At 41.1% G+C, this 23,160-nt stretch overlaps 1 protein-coding gene across 7 annotated transcripts in view; it reads right to left on the minus strand.

Annotated features, from left to right (window-relative positions):
• Positions 1 to 23,160, minus strand: part of PPP1R12B (protein phosphatase 1 regulatory subunit 12B) — a 127,429-nt gene that overhangs the window by 66,499 nt on the left and 37,770 nt on the right. For all 7 annotated transcript variants that reach the window (XM_074849964.1, XM_074849960.1, XM_074849961.1 and 4 more), the window contains exons 4-12: positions 20,913 to 21,072; positions 18,132 to 18,276; positions 16,418 to 16,492; positions 13,873 to 13,952; positions 13,155 to 13,300; positions 8,765 to 8,874; positions 5,345 to 5,539; positions 4,467 to 4,549; positions 2,635 to 2,760 (exon numbers count right to left, since the gene is read on the minus strand). In XM_074849964.1, the coding sequence (XP_074706065.1) occupies positions 2,635 to 2,760; positions 4,467 to 4,549; positions 5,345 to 5,539; positions 8,765 to 8,874; positions 13,155 to 13,300; positions 13,873 to 13,952; positions 16,418 to 16,492; positions 18,132 to 18,276; positions 20,913 to 21,072 (1,120 nt within the window). The remainder of the gene's footprint in view (positions 1 to 2,634; positions 2,761 to 4,466; positions 4,550 to 5,344; positions 5,540 to 8,764; positions 8,875 to 13,154; positions 13,301 to 13,872; positions 13,953 to 16,417; positions 16,493 to 18,131; positions 18,277 to 20,912; positions 21,073 to 23,160) is intronic.

Consider the following 23,160-nt stretch of genomic DNA (forward strand, 5'->3'; position numbering starts at 1 on the left):
TCAAAACAGGATTTGCTTATGGAAGTTGGCCACAGTGATGGCTATTAAGAACAATGATTAAGTATAACTCCTGGCTCCTAAATTCATGATTGCTGGAAGCAAAGAGAGTGTGGAAGGTAGAAGACTGCTCTTAAGCTATCCTAGCTGTGGCAACTTGTCCTTCAAAACCAGTTGCTGTCAGAAACAGTCTGGACTGCATGGACTGTTGGCCTGACTCACTGTGATGGTTTTTAGGTGAACAAAACCTGTAAGAAGGCACATATGCCAATATGGGAAATAAACTGTGTGAAAAAGTGATTTCATTCTGGTGTGTGTGATCCCCTCCCGTGAGGCATCACTTATTGCTGATGTCAAAGGAAGGATTCTGAATTTATTCAATATGCTATGCCAGTTTTCCTCCAAATCCTTTAATATGCAGGCAAAGTGAACTGGCTGTTTGAAGGCCAATATGCACCAAAATGGAGAACAGGCTGTCAGAACAGGGTTCAGTGAATTTTTGAGCTAGTGGTACACCCATAGAGAAAGCAGAATGAATGACAGTCACCACCATTACAAAGAGAGCTTTAACATTTGCTTCAACTAAAGGTGAAGAACGTTTGCAACATTGCTGCAAGTTATTTAGTTCCTTTTTAGAAGAAAAGCCATTTTCAGCATCTTAAGATGATCTCTTGCTGCTGTGTACTCCTTGTTTGGGGGTCATATAAAGCACTTCTAGAACATAACTAGAACTTAACTAATCTCCATAACATCTCTTTATGGAGATTAGTTAAATGCTGAGGTAAAGGGGAAATGCAGATGTACAGAAGTCATCCTCTCAGTAACATCCAAGTATGTCAAGTTCACTTCAATTCTTCCTCTCTCAGAACGAGCTTTTATCTTTTGGAGTTGTGTTCAGAGTTTCGTTAAAACTTGGAAATGACAAAGAGCTTATTATTGACAGGTAACCAGGTTCCCTTCCTCATCTTAGAGGTTTGATGCACAAGGCTGGAAAAATCAGAGGTTCAATATGATTATATTTAATTTCTCTGTCTTCTCCTATAGAAAGCCATGAGATAGAGGTCAAATTGATCACGATTTTACTGTTTGTACATAAAATGCAAAACCATTGATCTCTCTATAAAAAGTACACTTTATTCCTACCTGGCAAAGCTATTCTCTGTAATTGCTTGTAAACCAACACTCTCTTATGAAAGGCCAGAATTCAGCCTTTGTGACAAAAAATAGGTGTTAGTGAAATACTAGTGCCAGCCAAAACCTTCACTCATCTCTGTATAGTTTAACCAAGGAAATACAGTACAACTATGTGAATGTAATACTAAATCTGGTTCTGGATTAGCTGAGATAACCAGGCAATGTTTGTAAAACTTCAGCGGACAGCCGTGAGAGTGACTGGACTGTCTCTCAGACTAGGGAACAGTAAGGCACGCCAGCTGCAAGAGGCAACATTTTTCCAATGTAATCAGCTGTGGCTCGTCGGACTGCCTTTGGAGAGAGACAAGCTACGGAGGTTGGCCTGTCATCATGTCCCAGGATAGATGTGAAGTCACTGGAATGGATCAGCAGCCCAGGAGTAGTCTACTGCTTGAAGTGGCTGTTTCACCTTTTGTGGAAATGGGTCTGGATGTGCTCAGCAATTGGACAGACACATCCTCGAGCACAACTTACCTCTACCGACAAAACTACTACAGCACAAAAAATCCACCTCTTCCCAAATATCTCAAGCAATTGTTCCATCTTCAGGACAGTTTAGTTCAGGGTCTAGAATTTGCTGAAACACAATCTAAAACCTTGAAATATTTCTGCCTTTTTCCTTAAGTACAGATCAAATGGCGTTGCAGCGTGACATGTTTATACACGCATGTTTCTCACAACTGAGATGAAAACTCAGTAATGTATTATTTGCCTTAACAGAGCAGGGCATTCATTCCCCTCATTCAGAGACAGCCATTATCTGGTACTTCAAGGAAACTGAACCTCTGCCTTCCAAAGGGGTAAAAGATACTGCCAATTAAAAAAGTTATGCGCAGGATTGCTTTCCTTACTCCGCTTGGATAGTTTACCAACAATCAGCCTCTACAATATCATACACACTGTGAAGCAGAAGCAGCTTCCTCACTGCCACAAGAAAACGGCTGGAGACAGTCTCACTCCTTAGCAAGTGCTGTAAGTCATGCACAAAACCACTGCCACTTTTCTGATAATGATGCCATAAACAGGGACTAATATAAACCAAAATTAGAGATAAGCTACAACTTACCTGTCAATAGCTATTTGAACAGTGCTTTCAGACTGTAATTACTTTATTCTTTTTTTATGATCAATTTTGGGTTTATTATCTTACCATAATACTAGCATAAAACTGGGAAATCACTTAGCATTTGAATTATATGAACAAAAATATTTAAATTTAGTTCAGCAATTTACAAATCAACAAAAATGATGGCCTTTAAAAATACTACTTAGCATGACAAATGTCAGCAAGTCTTAATGTTGATTTCCTGCTCTCAGCAGAAGAGGGTCCCAAGGCCGGTTACAGTGATGCAGTAAGCAGCAAGCAGGAGGCTGAAGTCTGGGAGGCATGTTAAGAGTAGAACTGACTGCCTGGGAATCCACGTAAGACAGAACTGGACATACCTTTTCAAGTAGGTAGATACGTAGGTAGTAGGTGCACCAGAATGGGGAGCTTCGCTTCCCTTCGACTCATCCCTCCACGGCTGCCGGGTGTAAGAGCCGCTGCGCACTAGGTTAACAGCTGATTCTCTGATCCAGGAGAGAGCACAAGGTTTGTTTAGAAAAACTTCTGGAGTCTGCTTTTGCCTCCTTTACAGTTTCACAACACAAATCCTTCCCTTACACCTATGTGCATTGCTGTTCACACGTGACAACTCACTGAAACACAACTCTTCTGGCCTTAACATCACTTTGTTCCTGCCAGCTGTATTACTTAAGAATCACCAGATGATGTAACGTTTTGCATAAAGAGGAACAAGATCCTTTTTAGTCAGAAAAGTTGCAATTGAAATTTAGATTGCCCATACAAGTAATTTAACACATTAAATAATGTCATCTGATAGTCTCTCTGCCATCTTGTATCAAACAACGTTGCATAAATGGACAGATATTGCAGCTACGGGGGAAGTTTTTATCCCCTGACGTATCCAGGCAGTGACTGTAAAGCAATTCAGTATGGCAAATACTTTGCTATATTTAGCAGCAGAAAACAACAAACTATTTGGCAATATCTAAAACTACTTGACAAGTTATCAATAAAATACTAGTAGACCTATTTATCATCGTTATCTGAAATCAGGGCTCCTTTTCCCAATAGACACTTCAGCAGTGTGTCCTGTTCTTTTCCGGTCTTGGACAGGACCTCAAGCTTGTAATGCGACACAAATCCATTCACTCGTCAGCCTGCAATTATTTTTCATTTTTCAATTGCCGTGTCCATGCTGATGCCCTTTCAGACACCTGTGGGTTCCATGAAGTGAAACTCAGCTGTTTTGAAAGGAAAGAATACTGGGAAAAATCTGTACTACACAGTATGTCTGGGCACCATCTGTTCATGCAGGCCAATTCTCCTCATTCCCTACTCTACCGAGCAAAGGACACTTATCAGCAGTCAGCTGGATATGCCACTCAATATGAGCCACTGCCAAAACTGCTCAAGCTTATCAGCAGACACAAATTATCTGCTAAACTCCAAATCACAGTGAGTGGCTGAGATTAAGCAAGAACGCAGCAGGGAGGTTCCAGCAAAAGATCAGCGAAGAGTCTCAAACTGTGCTGAAATTCTCTCAGGCTGGTCATCTGCCACGACTTCTTCACAACAATTACAGTTCACAGCGACTTCTCTATATGTGCCTTTCTGCCAGGATTGTGGAATTGGCTGGAAACGAGGCTAAGCTCAAATTTTACTCCTTCTAGCACAAAGTGTGAAGAACCTGTTTGTAGAGGTTAGCTCCTCAAATATAACTGGAGAGACTAGATATTTATCCCATTTATACTGTGGTTCTGTCCAGGGGCAACTACACACATTCACCGTAAAAAACAACCCCTGCAGTGGAAGCGGTTCCATACATGAGAGAGTTCACAAACTCACGTGAATCAAAAAATGACAGATGTGAACAAATGGACTGAAGGTGATTATTGACCAAGTGACAGAAGTACAAGTGTAGGTGCCAGCTACAGAATGAGGCACTTGTACATAAAAGGAGAATGTATGCATAAATCTAGTTTCCTGGATAGGGACTATATATGTATGAATACAGGGGTGGAGAAACCAGCCTGTTGCTGTGCTCACCTGAATGAAAATAACATACCAGAAACTCTTATAGATCACATAGCTCTTGATACTGTGAATTCCTGTGTACTTGGGACTGCTGAGAAAATACATGAATACAGAAAAAAGGTGTTCTGGAAGAACTATCGACAGGACAGATGTTGAGCATTAAGCTCAGGCTCACCTGTTTTCTTTTTCTTCTATATCGCTCGTACTGCTTAGTCTTCTTGGGGCTATTGTGGCAAGATAGCTCTTGTTGTCTTTATCCTGGTGAAGCAAAAGAAGTACTTAAACTGCACATCTGTTACACTTCCAGCACGTTCAGTGACAACTAAATTCAAATTTCTTCAACTAAGAAGGCATTTTCCTGTCTAAGGACAACTGGTTTAAGGCATGCTCTTGCATACCACAGCATAAAAGTATCAGTTCTGAAAATGATTTCCTGAAGAGCACACTAGTGAATAGAAGCAGCTTCTAATCAGAGAAACACAGAATCATAGAATGGTTTGGGTTGGAAGGGACCTTTAAAGCTCATCTAGTCCAATCCCCCTGCAACAAGCACGGACATCTTCAACGAGATCATGTTGCTCAGAGCCCCGTCCAACCCGACCGTGAATGTTTCCAGGGATGGGGCATCTACCCATGGACAGCAAAGTCACAGCTAGTGAATATGTAGGATGGGATTCACCAATACAGCTGGTATAAGAGGAATCCATACAGATGACAGTGAAGGAGAATTTCCACTGCAGGTATGTGCTGCTGTCTGGATTAGATATTTTCTGGTAAAGAACAGGCCATGCCAGATCGACAGCCCTTGTTCACTGGCAACCCACTGCAAACTGAGCAGGAATTAGGTCAAAGGGGCACTGAACTCCAGTTCTGCAAGAACAACTGATAGGATAGGAGTCATTTTCAAAAGAAAAAAAAGAAAGAAAGTGATCCAAGTTTGTTATGCCTACAAACCCCAGCAATAACTCAAAATGAAAGGGAAAGGGTCTTAAACCTCTGAGGTAAAGTCTGCTCAACTGGGATGCACTAAAGCACCTTTGCTGAAAGCCAAACCTTTTCTTTGTTGTCTAACAATGCAGATATCCGAGGACTTGACGAAGAACGGTAGATAGAAGTCTTATCTCTCTGCGCCTCATGAGTAGCAGCAACTTCACTCAACATGTTGTGACTGCCAGTCTTCCGTAGTCCCAGCCGCCACGATGAAGGTGACTCATCCTTCTGCTCGTCTGACTTGCTGAGCCAACTGAACTGTAGAGGAGAAAAAGGGACATTTGGAAGAAGAGCACTGCAAGGCACAATAATTTCTGAAAGCATTTCAATAAGCCCCAGTTTTTGCTGGGCTACACTTGTAAACGTAAGATGGAGTGACTTTGATTTAATGTAAGATGGAATGACTTTGATTTCCTGCTTAGCTTTAATTACAGGACATAGCGGAAGGTGAACTCACAGGGGCACAAACTGCTGTAGTGCCCTCATCCCCAAGGATGAAAGAAACCTTCTGTCATTGTGCAGCTCCCTTTGCCTACACAATGCCCTCCTCCAGCTTTGCAGAAAGACTATAAGGAACAATCAAGCTTTTATTAGCACCTGTTTAGGAAGGGGGAATTATTCAGTCAAGGCAGAAAACCAAAAAGAGTAATCAACTCTTTTGGGACTAGCTGCAAATAAAACCCTTACACAAATCAAACTGGAGAGAGTCCAGGAGAAGCCATTAAGATCAGGGATCTAGAGCCCACAGGATGTAAAGGGAGAGACTGAGGCTTGTTTAGCACGGAAAAGAGAAGGCAAAGAAAGGATTTAATTGCTGTACTGCTTGGGGGGTGGGGTTTGCAGAGGATATGGAACTCGACTTCTCAACAGTCTACAGTGAAAGGAGAAGGAAAAACAGACAAGTTCCAACATAGGAAATCCCAACTGACATAAAGGAAGACATACCTCCTGGTAGGAGCACTGCTGCACTGGGACAGGGAGCTCAACAGTGGGGCATCTCCATCCTCAGAGACTTTTTTAATACCCAGCTGAGCTCAGGTAGTTCAAAGCAACATGACACTGGCTTGAAGTTGGCCTTGCTTCAAGCAAGAGGTTGGACTACAGGCTTGTAGAGGCCCACTCTAGTTTAAACCTTTCTATGGTCAGGTAACTGCATATTCTATACATACTACAGAATGGACCTTTATGTTTTTTGTTACATGAGGCACTTCTGACAAGCATATATTATTCCTCAAATATATAACTGCTTAAATGTACAACTTTAGTTATATTTATATCAAGTCTTACAAAAAGATGCCTACTGCCATTCAAGAATGGAGCCTGGGCACTGCAAGACATACTTCTACAAAGACAGGGGCTCAAACACCAAGTTGTATAGGAAATAAAGCAAACAAAATATTAGGAATTACTGGAAAAGAATAGAATATGAAATACCACATCCTTATGCCTCTGTGTTACTGCAGGGTAAAAATCAAATCTTTGTTATCATGCACAGCTTGGCTCCACAGTTCAAAAGCAGTAAGAAAGGGAAGAGACTCCAAGAAAGGCAGCAAGAGTGAGTAGAGCAAAAGAGCTTTTGTATGAGGAGTTATTCAGTGTATCAGGAGTTTCCAGGCTGAGATACGACCAAGGTACACAAAAGCCTCAGTGGCACACAGAAGGGTGAGTAAGGATCAGTTATTTCTTGTTCCTTCCCATGAAGGAACTGGGGGCAACAAAGAAAACCAGTGTGTGGCAGCTTAATAAAACAGGTGCAGGAGGCTCGGTACAATATGTAATTAAGCTGAAAAACCCTTTGCCATTGGACATTATAGGATCCCAAACATCATGGGCACTTGAAAAGTGACTGCATAAATTCATAGAGGAAAAGTCCAACGGGGGTTACTGAACACAAAAAATACCACAGGTTCAGCAAGTCCCTGAAATGCAAATTGCTAGAAGGTGGGAGAGAAGTCCAGCTAGATTCTGTCTTCTCTAGCATCATTTGATGGTCAATGTCAAGGGCAGGATACTGGGGTAGACAAGGCTTTTGGCCAAAGCTGATATAAGCACTGTTATTCCATATTCTACATAACACAAAACATCTGACATTATCCAGAATAAATGAAGCTACTGGGGAGCTCTGCCCTCAAACTCACTGACTCAAGACTGCAAAGATAAAATTATCACTGCAGTATTTTAGCAATGTTTCTTAGCTAATGTTATTTTAATGCAGATGTACAGAGTTAATCTGTACTCCACTAATTCTAGCACTTCCAGTCTACTGAGCTACACAGCTCTAACGCTTTAATGTAGTTTTGACACTTTCCTCAGAAAAAGCTCAAAACCTCAGTAAAAGCTGCCTTCCGTAATTTCTGAACAACATAGGAACAGCACATATTAATAACTCCACAAATGGAGGGCAACACAAGCACTCACGTTTTCCCCATATAAAACCCAATCTGACAAAGAGTTACAGAAGAATCAACCATGTAAGAGAAGGTAAAGTAGCTGATCTTAAGTCATCGAGGTCTAATGACTGCTTTGCACACAGGTCCACTTCTATACCTTAACAGCCTTACTCTGGTTTAAACAGCTCAGATGAGTGAGAACCATACTCTGCAGCAAGGAAAAGGTTAACTGACATGCTCACACTTCCCAGTATCCTTCTACCTTTAATACTTCCTCTGCTAAGTCAGAGTTGAACAATTCCCAGAGGAGCTCTGTTTCATTTGATCTGGACAAGAAGTTAGACTTAGTAGCATGTCAAGAATAAAAAATAGCAGCTAAAGAAAGAAACATTTTCCCTCTAACATGTACCTAGTGCTTCAGACTCTGGCAAGGTGCCTGCATTGTATAGCTGTTCTCCATATTCTGGTGCAAAAAGAAACCAGAAGCGTAAATCCTCAGCAGAACACAGAGTCTCGTGGTGCCATCTAGCTGAGTGACGTGAGAGCTGGAGAATTCAGATAAGATTTCAGTAACTCTTCTTCACCTTTAAAAAGCTTTCATAGCCTAGCTAGGAAAGCCAGTCAGATGCAAACTTTATCCTCTCTGCTCACTGGGCTGTAACATCATGGCACCGAATCAACCGAGTTTGGTAAGTCAGAGGCGCTTTAGATGATGATGCCAAATTCACTGCTGATACATCAGCAGGAACCATCTTTGGTGAAAGATCTCCTGCTGGTAAGAGATTGGTATCAGCTATCTCAGAAGCGACAGCGACACAAAGCGCTTGTGGTAAGCAGGGTTTCCCTTGTGAGCGGTGCAATTTGCTTCGGAAGGTAAGAGACTCAAGAGGAACCTTATCGTAGAAACATCCTCCTTTGTGCCAGTCCTGTACTGTTGTTAACAGCATCTTTATCAAAATTGCACACTATCATAGATTTCCTAAATTCAAGTCTTACAACTCCTCTGAAAATCAGTTTCAGAGCATCCATTTCCCAGTAAAACCTACTGCTCTTGAGCACTGTTGGAGTCCCCATTGATTCCAAATTCACTTACTCTTCTGGCAGATGCAGTGAAGGAGTTGGGCTCAGGTGGTGGTATTTGCTCAGTGGTGCTAGGCCTGGTTTCATGGCTGGAGTGGTTGGCAAAGGGCTCTTCCTTCCTTTCTACAATTTTAAACAAGAAGAGAAACCAAATGTTTCAGTATTGCACTTCCAAGGCCCTTCTTTACAAGCACAGTGTGCACTAAACTCAAGTTCAGCGTTGCTGTGACCTCAGTATGCCTTAGATCATAAAGATGATGCCAGTGCCAAGGCTAACCAGGGCTTTCTGCAAGGAGGCTTTCCACGTACTAAAAAATATGATGGCTACATTTGCCAGGCAAAGCTTTTGAACTGTATCCCCACCGACAAGTAAAATCTTTGCAGAAAGCACCTTAAGGAGGACAAACAGATTTTTTTGTTTATTCACAGTTTTGTTTCCTCTCAGGGATTGTTCTTCCCTTGTAAAACTTGGGAAGAAAAGCAGAACATGCCATTCCTATGATAGTACATGAGTATGCATTATAGCACACGTCCCCGAGTGGGCCTGGTGGTGGATTTCATTGCACAGTTCTGCTGCACTTCCTTATGCTGGTGGTCTGGTCTTCTATAGCAAAATCCATTTTTCTACACGAAGCTAGGACTGATTCCCAACAAAAATCTTTATCAGGGCTCAAAGCAAGCTAAGCAAACCCTGTCAAAGCTCACAGCTGGCTCCCTGCTTGTTAGACAAGTGCAATCGTCCAGTATTAAAATTTTTTTTGTATCTATGCACCATGCTTGACATAAGAACATCCACCAGACCAGGGAGACAGTAAGCAGAAACTACATCTCAGGCAATAGGTTCAATTGACAGGAGTGCACAGGGCTTTAAGACAGACTATTTACCAAACACAGCCACATGCAACCTGTCTGAGAAATGATGTACCTACATCAACAAAACAATGTTTTCTTCTCACAGCTATGAGTGCCTCACACAATCATGGTTTTGAAAAAACAAAGTCATTTTAAGTGTAAGCACCAAAACAGTACTAGCAAATGAGGCATGTGCAGTGAATAAATATCTTCTATTACATATAAAAAAGCAGTTTGGTATGGAGCATCTGTGAGTGTGGCACCTTGGAGCACGAAGATCTATCTTTCTGAAACAATGTTCTCACTCCTAGAAAACAGGATTCAAAGGACACGGAAAACAGAAAAGAGAAGTCAAAAGAAACATTTAAAATTATTAACAAGCAGTAAGCAGGACTGACAGATCCAGAATTAGAGAGACAAAGATGCACCTCCCCTAGGAAGGTCTGCATGATAGCGAAGTCTCAGCTGCCCTTCCCTCTCTGTGTGGTGTCAGAACTTACATCAGTCATCTAAATAGAGTATTTCATTTCTTGAGCCTAACACTCAGATGCGCTGCACTTTCAAACAGCCCTTTTAGGAAGGGGCAGTAGGTTACCCATTTCTCCTTGCAGGCCTGGCTTGACATACAGCAGTCCACAGAAATGCACAGACAAAAAATTACATGCTTGCCATTCGCTGATTTCTTGAGACTGAAGCCTGTAAAACAGGGGAGAATTCTTGACATCGCAGGAAGGGGAGAACAGACCTGACCTGACAGCCAGCAGGCTTTACAGGCTGGGCTAGGTGGTGACTGGTAGCCTGTTCTGGAAGTTTATAGTACAGAGGTCAGCTTTTAAGGTCAAGCCTAATTACAAGGGCACAAGCTTAAGTGGTAATGACAGGTTGGAAAGAACTGTGAGCAATGTGACCAGAAGGACAGGCAAAAGTACCTTGTACCGGCAGCATGAGAGACTGCATGACCACAGGCATCACTGCCTTTATGGGAGGATCTCACATTTTATTTTACTAAAATTTCAGCAATAAACATTAGGAATTCCAATCAAGGGAAACCAGCAAGAATTAGTTCAGTCTCCCCAAAGCAAATCTGGTGAGACCAAAAATTTAGGTCTCTAATTTGGCATAAATACAATTTTTCTGAAGGGTCTTTGGTTGTTTTGTTGTTTGCTTGGTTTTTTTTAAAAAAAACCCAAACATTGAAAGCTTCCCTGGCCTGCTTTAATTCACAACAATTACGTATTGTAATAGTTACCAGCACAGATAATGACCAGATAATTTTATACTGATCTTTCTCTTGTTTACATAGAGCCCAATGCCAAATTGTTAATTGTCCTCAAGATGAATAAAATGGCATTAATGCACTTAGCTTCCTGTTGGAAGAACACAAATTTCTTCCAGACTGTAAGAAACATGGTACTCTCTGAAGCACTCCAGGAATTTCACTGCTCACCTCTTCAAATTTCTTCTCCTCCCACAGTCTCTGCAAATTCAACAAATTTATCGCAACCTGAGACCCTTCAAAACATACCTCAAAATAAACTGTATTATACTGCCAGCTTCTACTTTGTCCTGCCTTATGCTCAGTTGCCAAAGGAGTTAAAACTTCTTGGTTTAAAAAGATCACTCATAACAATATTTTGGCTTTTTTTTTCCTTCATGTGGACTTTGGATGTTTTAGACCAAGTCATCTTCTACCTGTCCAGCACTGCTCAGAATTACAAAGCTACGTGAATATTAAATCTCAGAAGGAAATGAAGAGGAATAAGGAAATAATTTCCATATTTTCAAAAACACGTCTACTGTTACCATTCAAGCATTTAAAATGTCTAGCAGATAATAAAGCATAATTGTTCTTAAGACCGCCTTTGACACTAGTAATACTGTGATATTTATAGTTTTCTATGAAAAGCTATTTTCATCCCTTTGGAGTCCTCCTGTAACATGTGGGCTGATGTTGTTATCTCGTGAATCTTGTTTTAAAAAGAGCACCAAATATGTGCACCCCATAGTGCACAACTGGCACCTGGGTCCACATCCAGCTGGACAAGTCCATGTTCATTTTATTAGAGATTTGAAAAGTTTACAAGGTAGGGTTTCAATTCTGATTGAAATTTCTCAGAGGAGCCAATAATCTCTCTGGGAAAGGAAAGCACAGGTAACAAAGCCTGATGCTTAATCATTACTTGAATGCTTTTTGTCTTTGATTTGTTTTAGCTTTAGCAGTCTGAAATAAATTAGTATAATGTGCTTTGCTCAGTGAATTAACTCAATAAAAAGACTCGCTCTGGCTATACACAAAATTTAATGCTGAGTGATGTAGCACTTCCTTTCCTGAAGGATCTTATGCTGTTCCTGAATCAAACACCATGGCTCCACTTCTTACACACATCAGAGGTGTGTTGGTCAAGTTCCTGTCCTGTTTACAAGAATTGGCACACAGCTATACAGGGCTGCTCTCTAGTGAAACCCTGATTTATGGAGCAAATAAATGTGACTTCTACTGCACGCCTGTTTCTACCACTGACTTCTCCACTACATTTGCTTGATTTAAAAGCCAAAAGATTATTTCACCCTGTTACTGTCATACCCAAATAGCTTTTGTAACCACCAGCTCTTCAAAGACCAGCCAGGATTCCCAACACCTCTCATACTGTGATAAACATCGTAACTGATCTAATTAGAATCCAGGTGATAATTTTACTGGCACAAGAAGCAGGACAAAACTTTAAACTACACTTCTCTGCAAGGACTTATTTATTAGTTTATCGGGATATAGGCCAAGTAAGCTGATGTTAAAAGTAGTTAACCATTAAACACATCATAGTCTAAGATCCATCTCTGTTTGCAGTAATATTAAGTACAAGTCTTGGCTTACTGTAAAATGAAATATCTTTATTTAAACTCTCTGTGCTGCATATATATGCTGTTTAAACTAATTAAGGAAATGATAGAAACTATAGAAAAAGAATGAGAGTAGGATGCCAGCAATATGCTATAATGTAAAGGCTAACATAACTTGATGTACTTAATCCTTACTTTCCACTAGGTTTTGCAATTATTACACATCACAGTCAGAAAAAAGTCCCTCATCTCTATAATTACACAGAACAGCTTCAGCCCTTCATTTCATTTCTCTGATCCAAATACAACAACCTTCCTACGTGTTCAATTGCTTTCCTACCATCTTGCAGTAACTGAAGTATTCATCCTGAAATTGGCCAAGAAAAACACTACTGTTTAAGAACAACCGATGAACAATGTGTTATCTTAAATTTAAGTGAGCTGGAAGTAGAAATTAAAATACTATCCACAGGTGGGGTTTTTTTTTTGAAAAAATATGCTGACCTGGGAATCAGCATTTACATCAGCTTTTCTAATACATTAGCTACAGAATTCTCCATATCCTATACATATACACTGGAGTAAGCCTTTCAGGATGTATTTAACAACAGAGAAAAGAACCCAAAAAAAAAAACAACCCAAAGGCAGTTCTCAAACTGATCTCCTAATATTGCTAGGCTAATTATTAAATCCAAGACTGTACTAAGTCTTACCTGACTCCTTTTCAGCATCTGATTCTGAAACCTCATCTTCTTCAGCTTCCTCCTCTTCTTCAGAACTAGAACTGCTAGAGTCCTTGTTCTCTTCCTCCATCTCCATGGACTTCAGTGTGTCTTCCTCATAAAGAATCTTCTCTTTGCTGCAAGATATAGAAATTTTAAGGACTACCAGACGAGTGAGTTATTTCTGAGTTCTGCTTCTCAGGAACACATAGACATGATTTGCTACATATAGAACAAGCAAAAGGACAAAATCCATCTACAGACTCAACATCCCAGCACTTTCAGTACTGCCCATTTGCCATGGATTCCAATGCCAGTTTCAGATTTCCTAAATTTGCAAGCATTTCTCAATCAAAAAAAAAATGTGGTCTCTCTTTTCCTAGCGTAACACAACCCATCAGCTGGACTATATGGCTGTGAGCAACTGCAGAGGTGCAGTTCTCAGCCCAAAGGCCAAATTGATACTCAGCAAGAGCAGAAGCTGGGGGACCAAGGACCAGCCCAACTCCTTGTTCTACCATTCAGTGGGTATGTTAAGAAACAGCTAAAATGGTATTTGAGAGCACTCAAATTTAAAAGAAACCGTGAAATGAACACGAACAGCAGTGAACTTTTTTTAAACCAGCTGAGGCCAGCTGACTGCTAACAGATGAAACTGGTCTCCCATTACTCTCTGGGCAGCTTCTTTTCAAAGAGAAAAGAGACGTACTTGGTGAAGAGTCCACTCTGAGGCTTGCCGTTCATGTCAGCTTCAATTAGCTTATTCCTCGTCTCCTTCTCACTTCGCAACTGTCAAAAAGTCCAAGAAGATTGGAGAAAGAATGAAAAGAGACATCTTAACAAGCCACCTCAGCACAATCCAATAATTACCACAGCATAAGGTCATCCCAACCTCATTAGACAAAAAATACTGTGGATTTGTTTAACAAGCCAATTCAACAGAGGCACATCTGCAAGAGCACTGGATGTCTTGGACTACAGCTCCATAAGGGCACAGCCACACACCCAGCATGTCCTTAGAGTCAAGCTGCAATTTAATAAAACCTTCAGAGGAGTCTGCAGCAGCACCTGCTGAGACCCAGAGTCAAATCCTGACTACCCCAGCACCATCCTGCTTCTGTCCATGCAGACACAGCGCTGGGGGTCTGCCCACGTGTGTTTGTATGCCCATGAAATCAGGCTAGATTCAGTCAAAAATTTGATGCCTTTATAGCTATTATTTACTTGCTCTCAAAAGAAATCATTCAAGTATGCTCTGCACAGGCAACCGATGGATCTCCCACGAGGATGGGGCACTTCTTAAATCTCTCAAATGCCAGCATGAAGTCATCACACAAGAATATCTGTGATCACCGCAGCAACTGGCATATTTCGCCCAGAGAGCAGCAATATTAATTTTGTCACCACTGATGAACAAAACAGTAATGAAAAAATTGTTTCAGTACCTTCTAGAAGCCCAGACACAGTTGAGGTAGAAAAAGGGATGGCAATTAGAGGCTCACTTTTAAGGCTGTTTCTTTTCTGTTGTGTCTAGCCTAGTTCTTTCTCTTTTGATAGGAGCTGACACCAGGCACAAGAAGCAAAAGCTCTGCAAATTCTGAGCGTGGGAAAAGCTACGTGGAGTCCAGCAAAGAGTCAAAATTTGGGGTACAGCATGCTGTTAAATAAAACGAAGTGCTGGAACACACTAAAGGGAAGTGCAGGAAACAGCCTGCTCCATTCACAGGTAATTCAGAGACTGGGGAAAAAAAATCCAAACCCAAATCAAATTAATTGCTTCAAGCAAACAGAATCCCCTATTCTCTACAGCAATGGCAGCAAATCTTTTAGCAAAGACAACATATTGCTCCACCACAAGCTTTAGATTTGAGAGCCATTTTGAAAGTGAAATAACAGGCTTAGAGGAATGTCATGGAGCTGCCTATTTCATCCTTAAAAAAAAGTAAAGTTTTCCATTTTAAGTGATAAAAATGGTACACAATAAACACACACGATAAAATGGCATTTCTATTAAAAAAATAACCATATCCACTAAAAAAAAGAAGTGTGATAAAATCTGGATTCTTCTTTTCTTTCCAGTTCTACTATAGCTTGCTACACTCATTTAATAAATGGAGAAGGCCTTTATATAGTGCTACTATACAGAGAACAAGGGGGGTTGCTAGCCAGCCCCTGTGAAGCAGGAGCAGAAATGGGCTAGCACCCATCCTAAAATTTTCTTGCCGTTGTTCTTCTTTTTCTTTTCTTTTAAGGAGTGCGGTTATCTGCAGAATCCTGGTGTAGTGAGATAGGAGGAAATCCAAAATACAACCCTGATAGTATTTATCAACACCTCATTTAGGGAGAAGCTGATTAATTTTTAAAAAGTTTCTGTGAATGTTAAAGATACTATTTAAGGATGACAGCAGCTGTGTTATGATCAGAGCTTGAGTTCTACCACCCACATTGTCAGTTCCTCAAAATACTGTGCTGGGTTTTATCAGCAGTGTTCTCATTATGTCTGTTTCTGAATCCAACATTTTAAATGATACTGATTTTTTTTTTTTTTAAAGAAGGTTGGTTTGTTTTTTGAAAGCACTTAAATGAGATAATTGAATAGACCAGATGGAATAGGAAAAAACGCAAACCAAAAACAACTTTCTGGCTTGATGACTGGCTTTACTTTGATTAACATATATTTTTGCTATCCTTTTTAATGCCAATTTTCTGCTTATAACCCTTTCCAATATCTCCACTGCATTATGAAATGGTAATTTAGTATGGTTTTGAAATCACCAATTTTTTTAGTCCAGAATTCCCTGAAGCTTATAATTTCTTCTCACTCAATGAAAAGTCTCCCAAGGCAGACATGGTAACAGATCTCTTTCTCAACACTGACAGCATATTTCCTTAGATGCAAACACAATTTGACTTGGGTAATCATTCATTAAGAAAAGACCAGTTTGATGCTAGAGAGCTTGCCAGCTAACAAAAGCAACTGCAGAATAATAACAATTTCAAAGATGAACTATATGTTCCTTACCAGTTTACATAATTCTGCATGTCAGCACACTACTGACCTTCTTGATGCAGTCATTCAGTTTTCTAGATTTCTAGCTATTAGAAATATTGGTGTAATTAAAGATTCCAAGTGACTAACATGAAAAAATAGCTGGGCCTCAGCTTCCTGCGTCTGTTGATGCCGTATGTCCTACACAACACCTGTGCACGAAAAGGTAATTGGAGAGGTGGAAAATGATCTGCCAGAAACTCACCACAGTCTGTTTCTTCTGCAGCATTTCTAAATGCTCAACTAGGCCCTCATCAGCCACATCGAATGGCGTCTGGCCCTGATGCAATAAGAGAAGACAAGAGGATAACTGATATGGCATAGTGTTAATATACAAAAAAGCACTATTCACCAGTGAAGAACAAAGAGAACATGCTCCACATCCTCCCTCCCCAAATGCTGAGTAACATACTCTGCGTCACTCCGGAGTAGGGAAAGCCACGCAACAGTGATGGCAGTTTTATGACTCAATCCATGATCAGAGTAACCTTGATCATGAAAGTGCAGTTCCTTGATTGCTGCTGCTGCTCAAATCTAACAGCCAGAACTAATATATCCGAGTTTCCAGGTTTCTAAAAAGGACACTCTTGTACTGAGAAGGAATGTGATCGACCTGTTCTACTGTAGCATCATGTATTTGAACCTCCTGAAAAGCTGCCAGTCAGCAGCAGGCCAAAAAATTTGGGAGCCATTTCCACATCCATGGCTATTTACAAAATAAAACAAACCAGAAAAATTACTTTGGGCACAAAATAAGAAATCAGTTACATTTTCACCACAACTAAAGCTATAATAACCATTTAATTAACAACACATAATGAAACCTGATGGCTAGGGATGCCATAAATACAGGCTGCCTTGGCCATCTGACCTAGCAAGGTGACAATCCTTGACTGGAAAGAGCAGGTAACGCAGCAAATACAACTGTGTCTGTTTCTTTTCAAGTCTACCACAATACAAAACCCACACACATTCTGCACACTTTGGGAGAGCACCTGATGGCCCTTAAAACAAAAAAAGATACCCCATATTCTGGATGCCAAAGAGCTCACCACGCTGAAGTGGCTCCTCACAGAGCCATTTCTTTTACATCAGTTTCCAGCACACAGATGCACTCAAACCATACAGTGCCACATTTCTCTTATCAAATTATCTTGCCTGCTTTCATTCCCTGGTGCTGTTCCAAGTACATACAACCTCATTTCCTCCCCCAGAAGCAGCCACGGCACAACTGAAACCGCTCCAGCAGGAAGCAGTTCACGGACACTGCCTGGACATTGCAGCTGGGAGGGGAACAAGAACAACCCTGGACAAGCACACGTCAGCTCTTGAAAATCCACAGGCTCTTCAAGGAAAAACTTCTAACTATTAGGATGGAAGAGGATTTTTTTTTTTCCTTTTTGTTTTTCCTTTTTTTTTTTTTCCTTCCATCCTATTTTCCTTTACTAATTTCTCATGAGTCTGAGTCAACTTTTCAATTACCCTTTTTATGACCAATATAGTAGAACAGGAAGGATTTAAAGCTGCCAGTTTCTCAAGGGTTTACTAGTTTTCAATGCCTTATACCTTAATATTAGCATATTATTTTGCACTCCAAGACTGTCTTTGTTGTTGTTGTTTAGTTTGTCAGGATTACAGTAAAACAGGAAGACACAGATTAGCCCCTATCCTTTCTTACAATCTTGGTCCTAAAGTTTAATCACCGATCTTTTCCAGTAATACTTGAAATCTTTTCTGCACTCTTCCAGTCAAGATTCTTTATTTTCTGACACTTTTCAATGCTCCAGTGCACACACTAGGAGAACTGCTCACGATGTAACTTTGTCATGGCATGGGATCAAGTGGTAAGCAATAAAGTTGACATTCACCTGGCTATAAAATACACTGCATAAGTTGTGCCAACATCTTTGCATACTAACCAGCTTGTTCCTGATGTCCATATCGCACAGTGCCTCAGCCAGGATGGAGCAAGCTTCCTTCACTCCCCAGTGTGCAGCAGCATGGAGTGGAGTCCAGCCATCATTGTCCTGGACATTCAAATTAAACCCAGCCTGGATCAAGAGCCTGAGGAAAGAAGCACTATTGATTTCTGCCCACCTGAGAATGACTTCTCGACACAGAAGAGTTCACACCGTGAACCATGGAGTAGGTAACATAAGGCACTAGTTTCTTAACTTGTTCATTCAGCTAAGCAACATCCTACTTGATGTGCTTGCAACTGTAACAGAAAAGTGCAGTAAATGAAATGTGGCTTTGCTGTAAAACCTGCTGGAATGCATCCGATTGATAAGGTTCCCTTTCAGCATGTCCTAAACTGGGAGAACACATTAATTTCTAATTTGGCACTGATGACCCAGTCTGAACTCCTGCTCCAATGGATGAGAGACACCAGACTTGCCCAGGCCCTAAGCAAACAAACAACATCTCTGCAGACTGCCATCTCCGTAACAAGGAGCCAAGCCCAGCACCTGGCATGGAAGGACATTTGGTAACTAGAGCTCAGTCTTGGTTCTACCCGACGACAAGGCCACACTCTAGGAACAGTCCATAAGGAGCTGATGCCAGCAGGACTGGCAGCTAAGAAGCATTGCCACTACTGTGATTGACAGATGTGAAATTTCTAAGTTAAATAACCCACATTTGGGTTAAACAACTCAAAAGGCATTTTTGCAGACTAGTCCTTGCTCAGTTAAAGCAAATCTTACCCAAGTGAACCTGCCTGGGAATACCCCTGTATCACACTGACTGCTGCGCACCTTCCACCCACTCCCTTCTATCAGACCAGAGCGCTAGCGTGGCACAGCAGCTGGAGCTTGAATATTTAAAACCAAAACAAACAGAAGAGAGTCAATTGTAGTCTGAAGCTTCAGAGACATATGCACACTGGTACACCAGTGATCAGATGAAAAGTACCGAGCGGCTCATGTATCAAAACTGACTATTATCCAAGTTGCTTAAATACTGAAGAACATCCCAGGGGAATTCTGCAAGTCCTGTAAAACTGCTACAGAAAATTTCCATCTTGGGAAATTCCACCATCCAGAGCCACCCTTCCGCAGCACAAGGGAAATCCAGCACAACCCCAGAATGGCACCAACAGTTTTGAAACTCCTGCAGCTTTACACCAATACGTTACTGTGCTAAATAAAACACAGTCATACTATAGCAGCAGTGTGTTTCTCTGTGAAAGAAATTTTAAATTAGGTGCTGACTTTATGTTGATTTTCCAGCTGGCAAAAGGGAGGAACATAGCTGCTAAGAGACTCAAGGTCACAGACAAATTCCACATCTCATTTGAGAGTTAGCTAGCTCCTGGCTTTCAGCCCCTTTGGTTTAAGTCACTGGAGCTTTTATTTGAACTTACAGGGTGGCCATAAAATACACAAGAGTGAGACAATGTCAGCTTTCCACGAGATCTGTTTATCATTATAACAATTAACACCAAGGAGTAGCTGTCCAGAACTCAGTCACCCTGGAAACAGTGAATGAAGCCTTCATTGAGGAGTGCCGGATATACAACCCTTCACTGAAAGTCCATGGGACCAACACCTCAAATTCAGGGCTATTACATTTCTGTTCCACATAAGCTGTGTTAGATTACTGTTCTTGGGCATGGTACAGGCACAGACAGCTTATAACTCAATTATAAGCTCTAATGAATGAATACAAATAGGAAACATGGAGAACAAAAAAAAATTACTAGAGCTAGATAAGAAACAGCTCTTACACAGCAAGTCATGCCACTTAAAACTATGAAATTAAGGATCAAGATAGAACATAGAATCATAGAATGGTTTGGGTTGGAAGGGACCTTAAAGATCATCCAGTTCCACCCCCCCTTCCACTAGGCCAAGTTGCCCAAAGCCCCGTCCAACCTGGCCTTGAACCCTTCCAGGGAGGGGGCAGCCACAGCTTCTCTGGGCAACCTGTGCCAGTGTCTCACCACCCTCACAGGGAAGAATTTCTTCCTTAGATATAAGGATGAACACTTCCAGAAGGGATTTTAACGTGGCAATAGAGTAACCTTGCTGCTCTTTATGGGCAGCTCCCCCCACACTTAAGAAGAAAGCTTTATTGTCAGAAACCTTAATTTGACCTTACCTGTACAAATATTAATGCTTTATTGCCAGGAAACACTACATTGGGCAAGTTTATCTTCATAAGCAGCTTGTTAGTACCAGAGCGGTAGAAGCAGAACTGCTATGTGTTGGAATCCCTCTGTCACTGCCAGTGGCTGCAGGAGCAGTAGCATTAAGGGCAAGGGCACAGTGAGATAGAGATGGACACTGCATTTTTCCACTAGACTGGTCATGTAAACCGTCGGGGCGTTTGTGATTGTCATACAGCATGTACTGTTACTCTGTAGGCTGAAATTGTACTTTTATCCCCTAACACTGTTCTACTTGCTAGTCCTAAAATTGTAACGCTAATAGTGAAAATTAAACCTTCTAATTGATGTCTCAGTCTCTGAAAAGCTTTCATCACTTTAAAGGCCTAGAGGTATGAAAGGGAATCTTCCAGTCCCTACGTATTTCTGGGTGAACTACTATAGCTGGGCACATAGATCTATGGAGCCTTTTGAGAAACAGCAGTCTGAAAATCTCAGTATGAAACAAATTTCTCTCACCTATAAAGCTAGATGTGTTCCTTACAAAAACCAGCCCTAATTCAGTGCATCAGCCTTGGGAAGGAGCTCCTACCTCATGACTTCAGAATAGCCCTTTGCCGCAGCAACATGAAGAGCCGTGGCTCCCGTTCGAGGTTGCTTTATATCTTCAATTCTCCCACTGTTCAGCCACTGTCGGGCGTCCTGTAGCATTTGCTGCTCCTCTTCTTTTCTCGCCAGGTCAAGGTCTACACCTAAGCACAGAAGAAGAGATTATTAAGTGAAAGCTCTCATTAACATGTTAAAACTTACCCTACGTTTCATTTGCTGTACAATATTAGTAACCTCTTTATAATCTTCCACAAAAATCAGCAAAAGCATTTTTTAGGAGTTGGGAGAACTACTGCATCACTGACAAAGACTTCAAAAGCTGTCTGACTTTAAAAAAAACAATCTGAAAGTTAGCCACTTGTTGCAAGCCAGCCTAACTATTAGCTCGACCATGAACCAACTAGATTGAAATAACCAAGTCATGAACAGCAGACTGAAAAACTGTATTAAATAATAGTGTGAGTATAATCCACAGTGAAGATCTGAAGAGCAGCACAACCCCAACTGTACGGTCACTTAAAAGTCAGTATGATTTGCAAGCTGCATGTACGGAGATCTCTGTACTGCACCAGAGCCATTCATGCCAGGCACACCGAAATATTTATTTAGTTAATTCCACTGAGCAGCAAACCTCTAGATTCTGACAAAATACAATTCTAAATCATTTTGGGGATAGAAGGCAAAAAAAAAAAAAAATCTAATCTGATGGCTTAAGAGATCTGCTTTAGATGAAGTCAGATCAAGTGAGTCCATCCATACACAGCTGGTGTAACAGAGACATGGTCTAGGGGCTTTCTCAGAGGGACAAGTTTCCCACTCTAGGAAACAACTGGTACTACATGGAGAGGCCAGGTGGGTCTGGCTGATGAAACCAACAGAAGCAAAACTATCTCAACCTTGTATTTGTAAGTGGAGTTTTCATGATAATGAGGTCACGTAAAGATGACACATTAGAAGTACAATACAGCTCCATGCAACACTAATCAGACTAGAGCTTGCTGACGCAGGGAAAAATATGAGGGAGAAGATGACAAATCTCAAAAATCAAGAAGGGTGTTGAAGAGCAACTGTCCCTATGGATTAGTTCTTTCAGTATAAGAACAACGTGATTCCCAACTAAATTATGGGGCATTAGGTTTAAAACAGAACAAAAGAAAGCACTGATCAACTCAAGTCTGAACTGTGAAACCCACTACCACAGGATGTTGCAAAAATTAGAAATAAAACTGGCCTCAGAACAAGGATTAGACAAATTTGTACTTATTAAACATAATGCTATGCATGCCAGAAGTTCCCAAGGACTGCACAAGTTCATGAAACAGAAAGCCACAGGGGATTCAGGAGTACACAGAAAGTCCATCTGGCTCAGGAATTCCTTGAGGCACGGTGACTGGAGGCTGGGAAAATGTTTGGGAAGGGAATCATCCACACTTGTCCTGTTAGAGTCTGCAGCAGACATCTGCTTTTAGCTACCATTGAAGACAGGCTACAGAGCTGAATGGACATTTATTTAAAGTTTATAACACATTTACTCCAGCAGTTATGATCCTTTTAAACTGTGTCAATGGGAAGCTTCTCAGTGGAGACAGATGGTTGTTTCAGGGCATCTTAGCAGGATGCCGCTAATGTGGTGAAGCAATGAAAAAGCCAAGCAGAATCCCAAGAAGTGTCAGGCAAAATATCTGCAGCTGAGGCAGAATTACATGAAGAGTTGTCTACAGTCAGCGTTTGTTTTACTGGGTGTCCAAACCATGCCTGTCTCCTCTCTGCAGTCAGGCTTCCTTGGATGCCCAGAAAGATACAGGTCCTTTCTTTACATCAGTGTAACTTGTCTCTCTTTAAAGTAGATATCAGGAACTGTACGTGGTAATAACATGGTTGAAACCTTACAGGGCATGGTGTGGACAGCCCAGTAAAACAAATGCTGACTGTAGACACAATTCTTCTTTTTAAATACGTGAGTAGACTAAATATAAGGGAGAAGGGCTATTTAAGCTTATTTCAATGTGGAGGGGATAGAGGAACAAAATAAGAATAACCTTGTCACAAATACTAGACTAGAAAGTGAAAAGTTTCTATTTACCAGAAGGTACATGATCCTGCATCAATTTTCCAAGAGCAACAGTAACACAAATACCAACTAGCTCTCAGGTGGACAGCTACACACTCACCAGCGGAGCAGTAACACAGTTGACAAAGTAGCAAGGGATGGATCTCTTCCTAATTACACC

The sequence above is a fragment of the Strix aluco genome, chromosome 25 (genome assembly GCF_031877795.1).
Source record: "Strix aluco isolate bStrAlu1 chromosome 25, bStrAlu1.hap1, whole genome shotgun sequence".
Taxonomy (NCBI): Eukaryota; Metazoa; Chordata; class Aves; order Strigiformes; family Strigidae; genus Strix; species Strix aluco.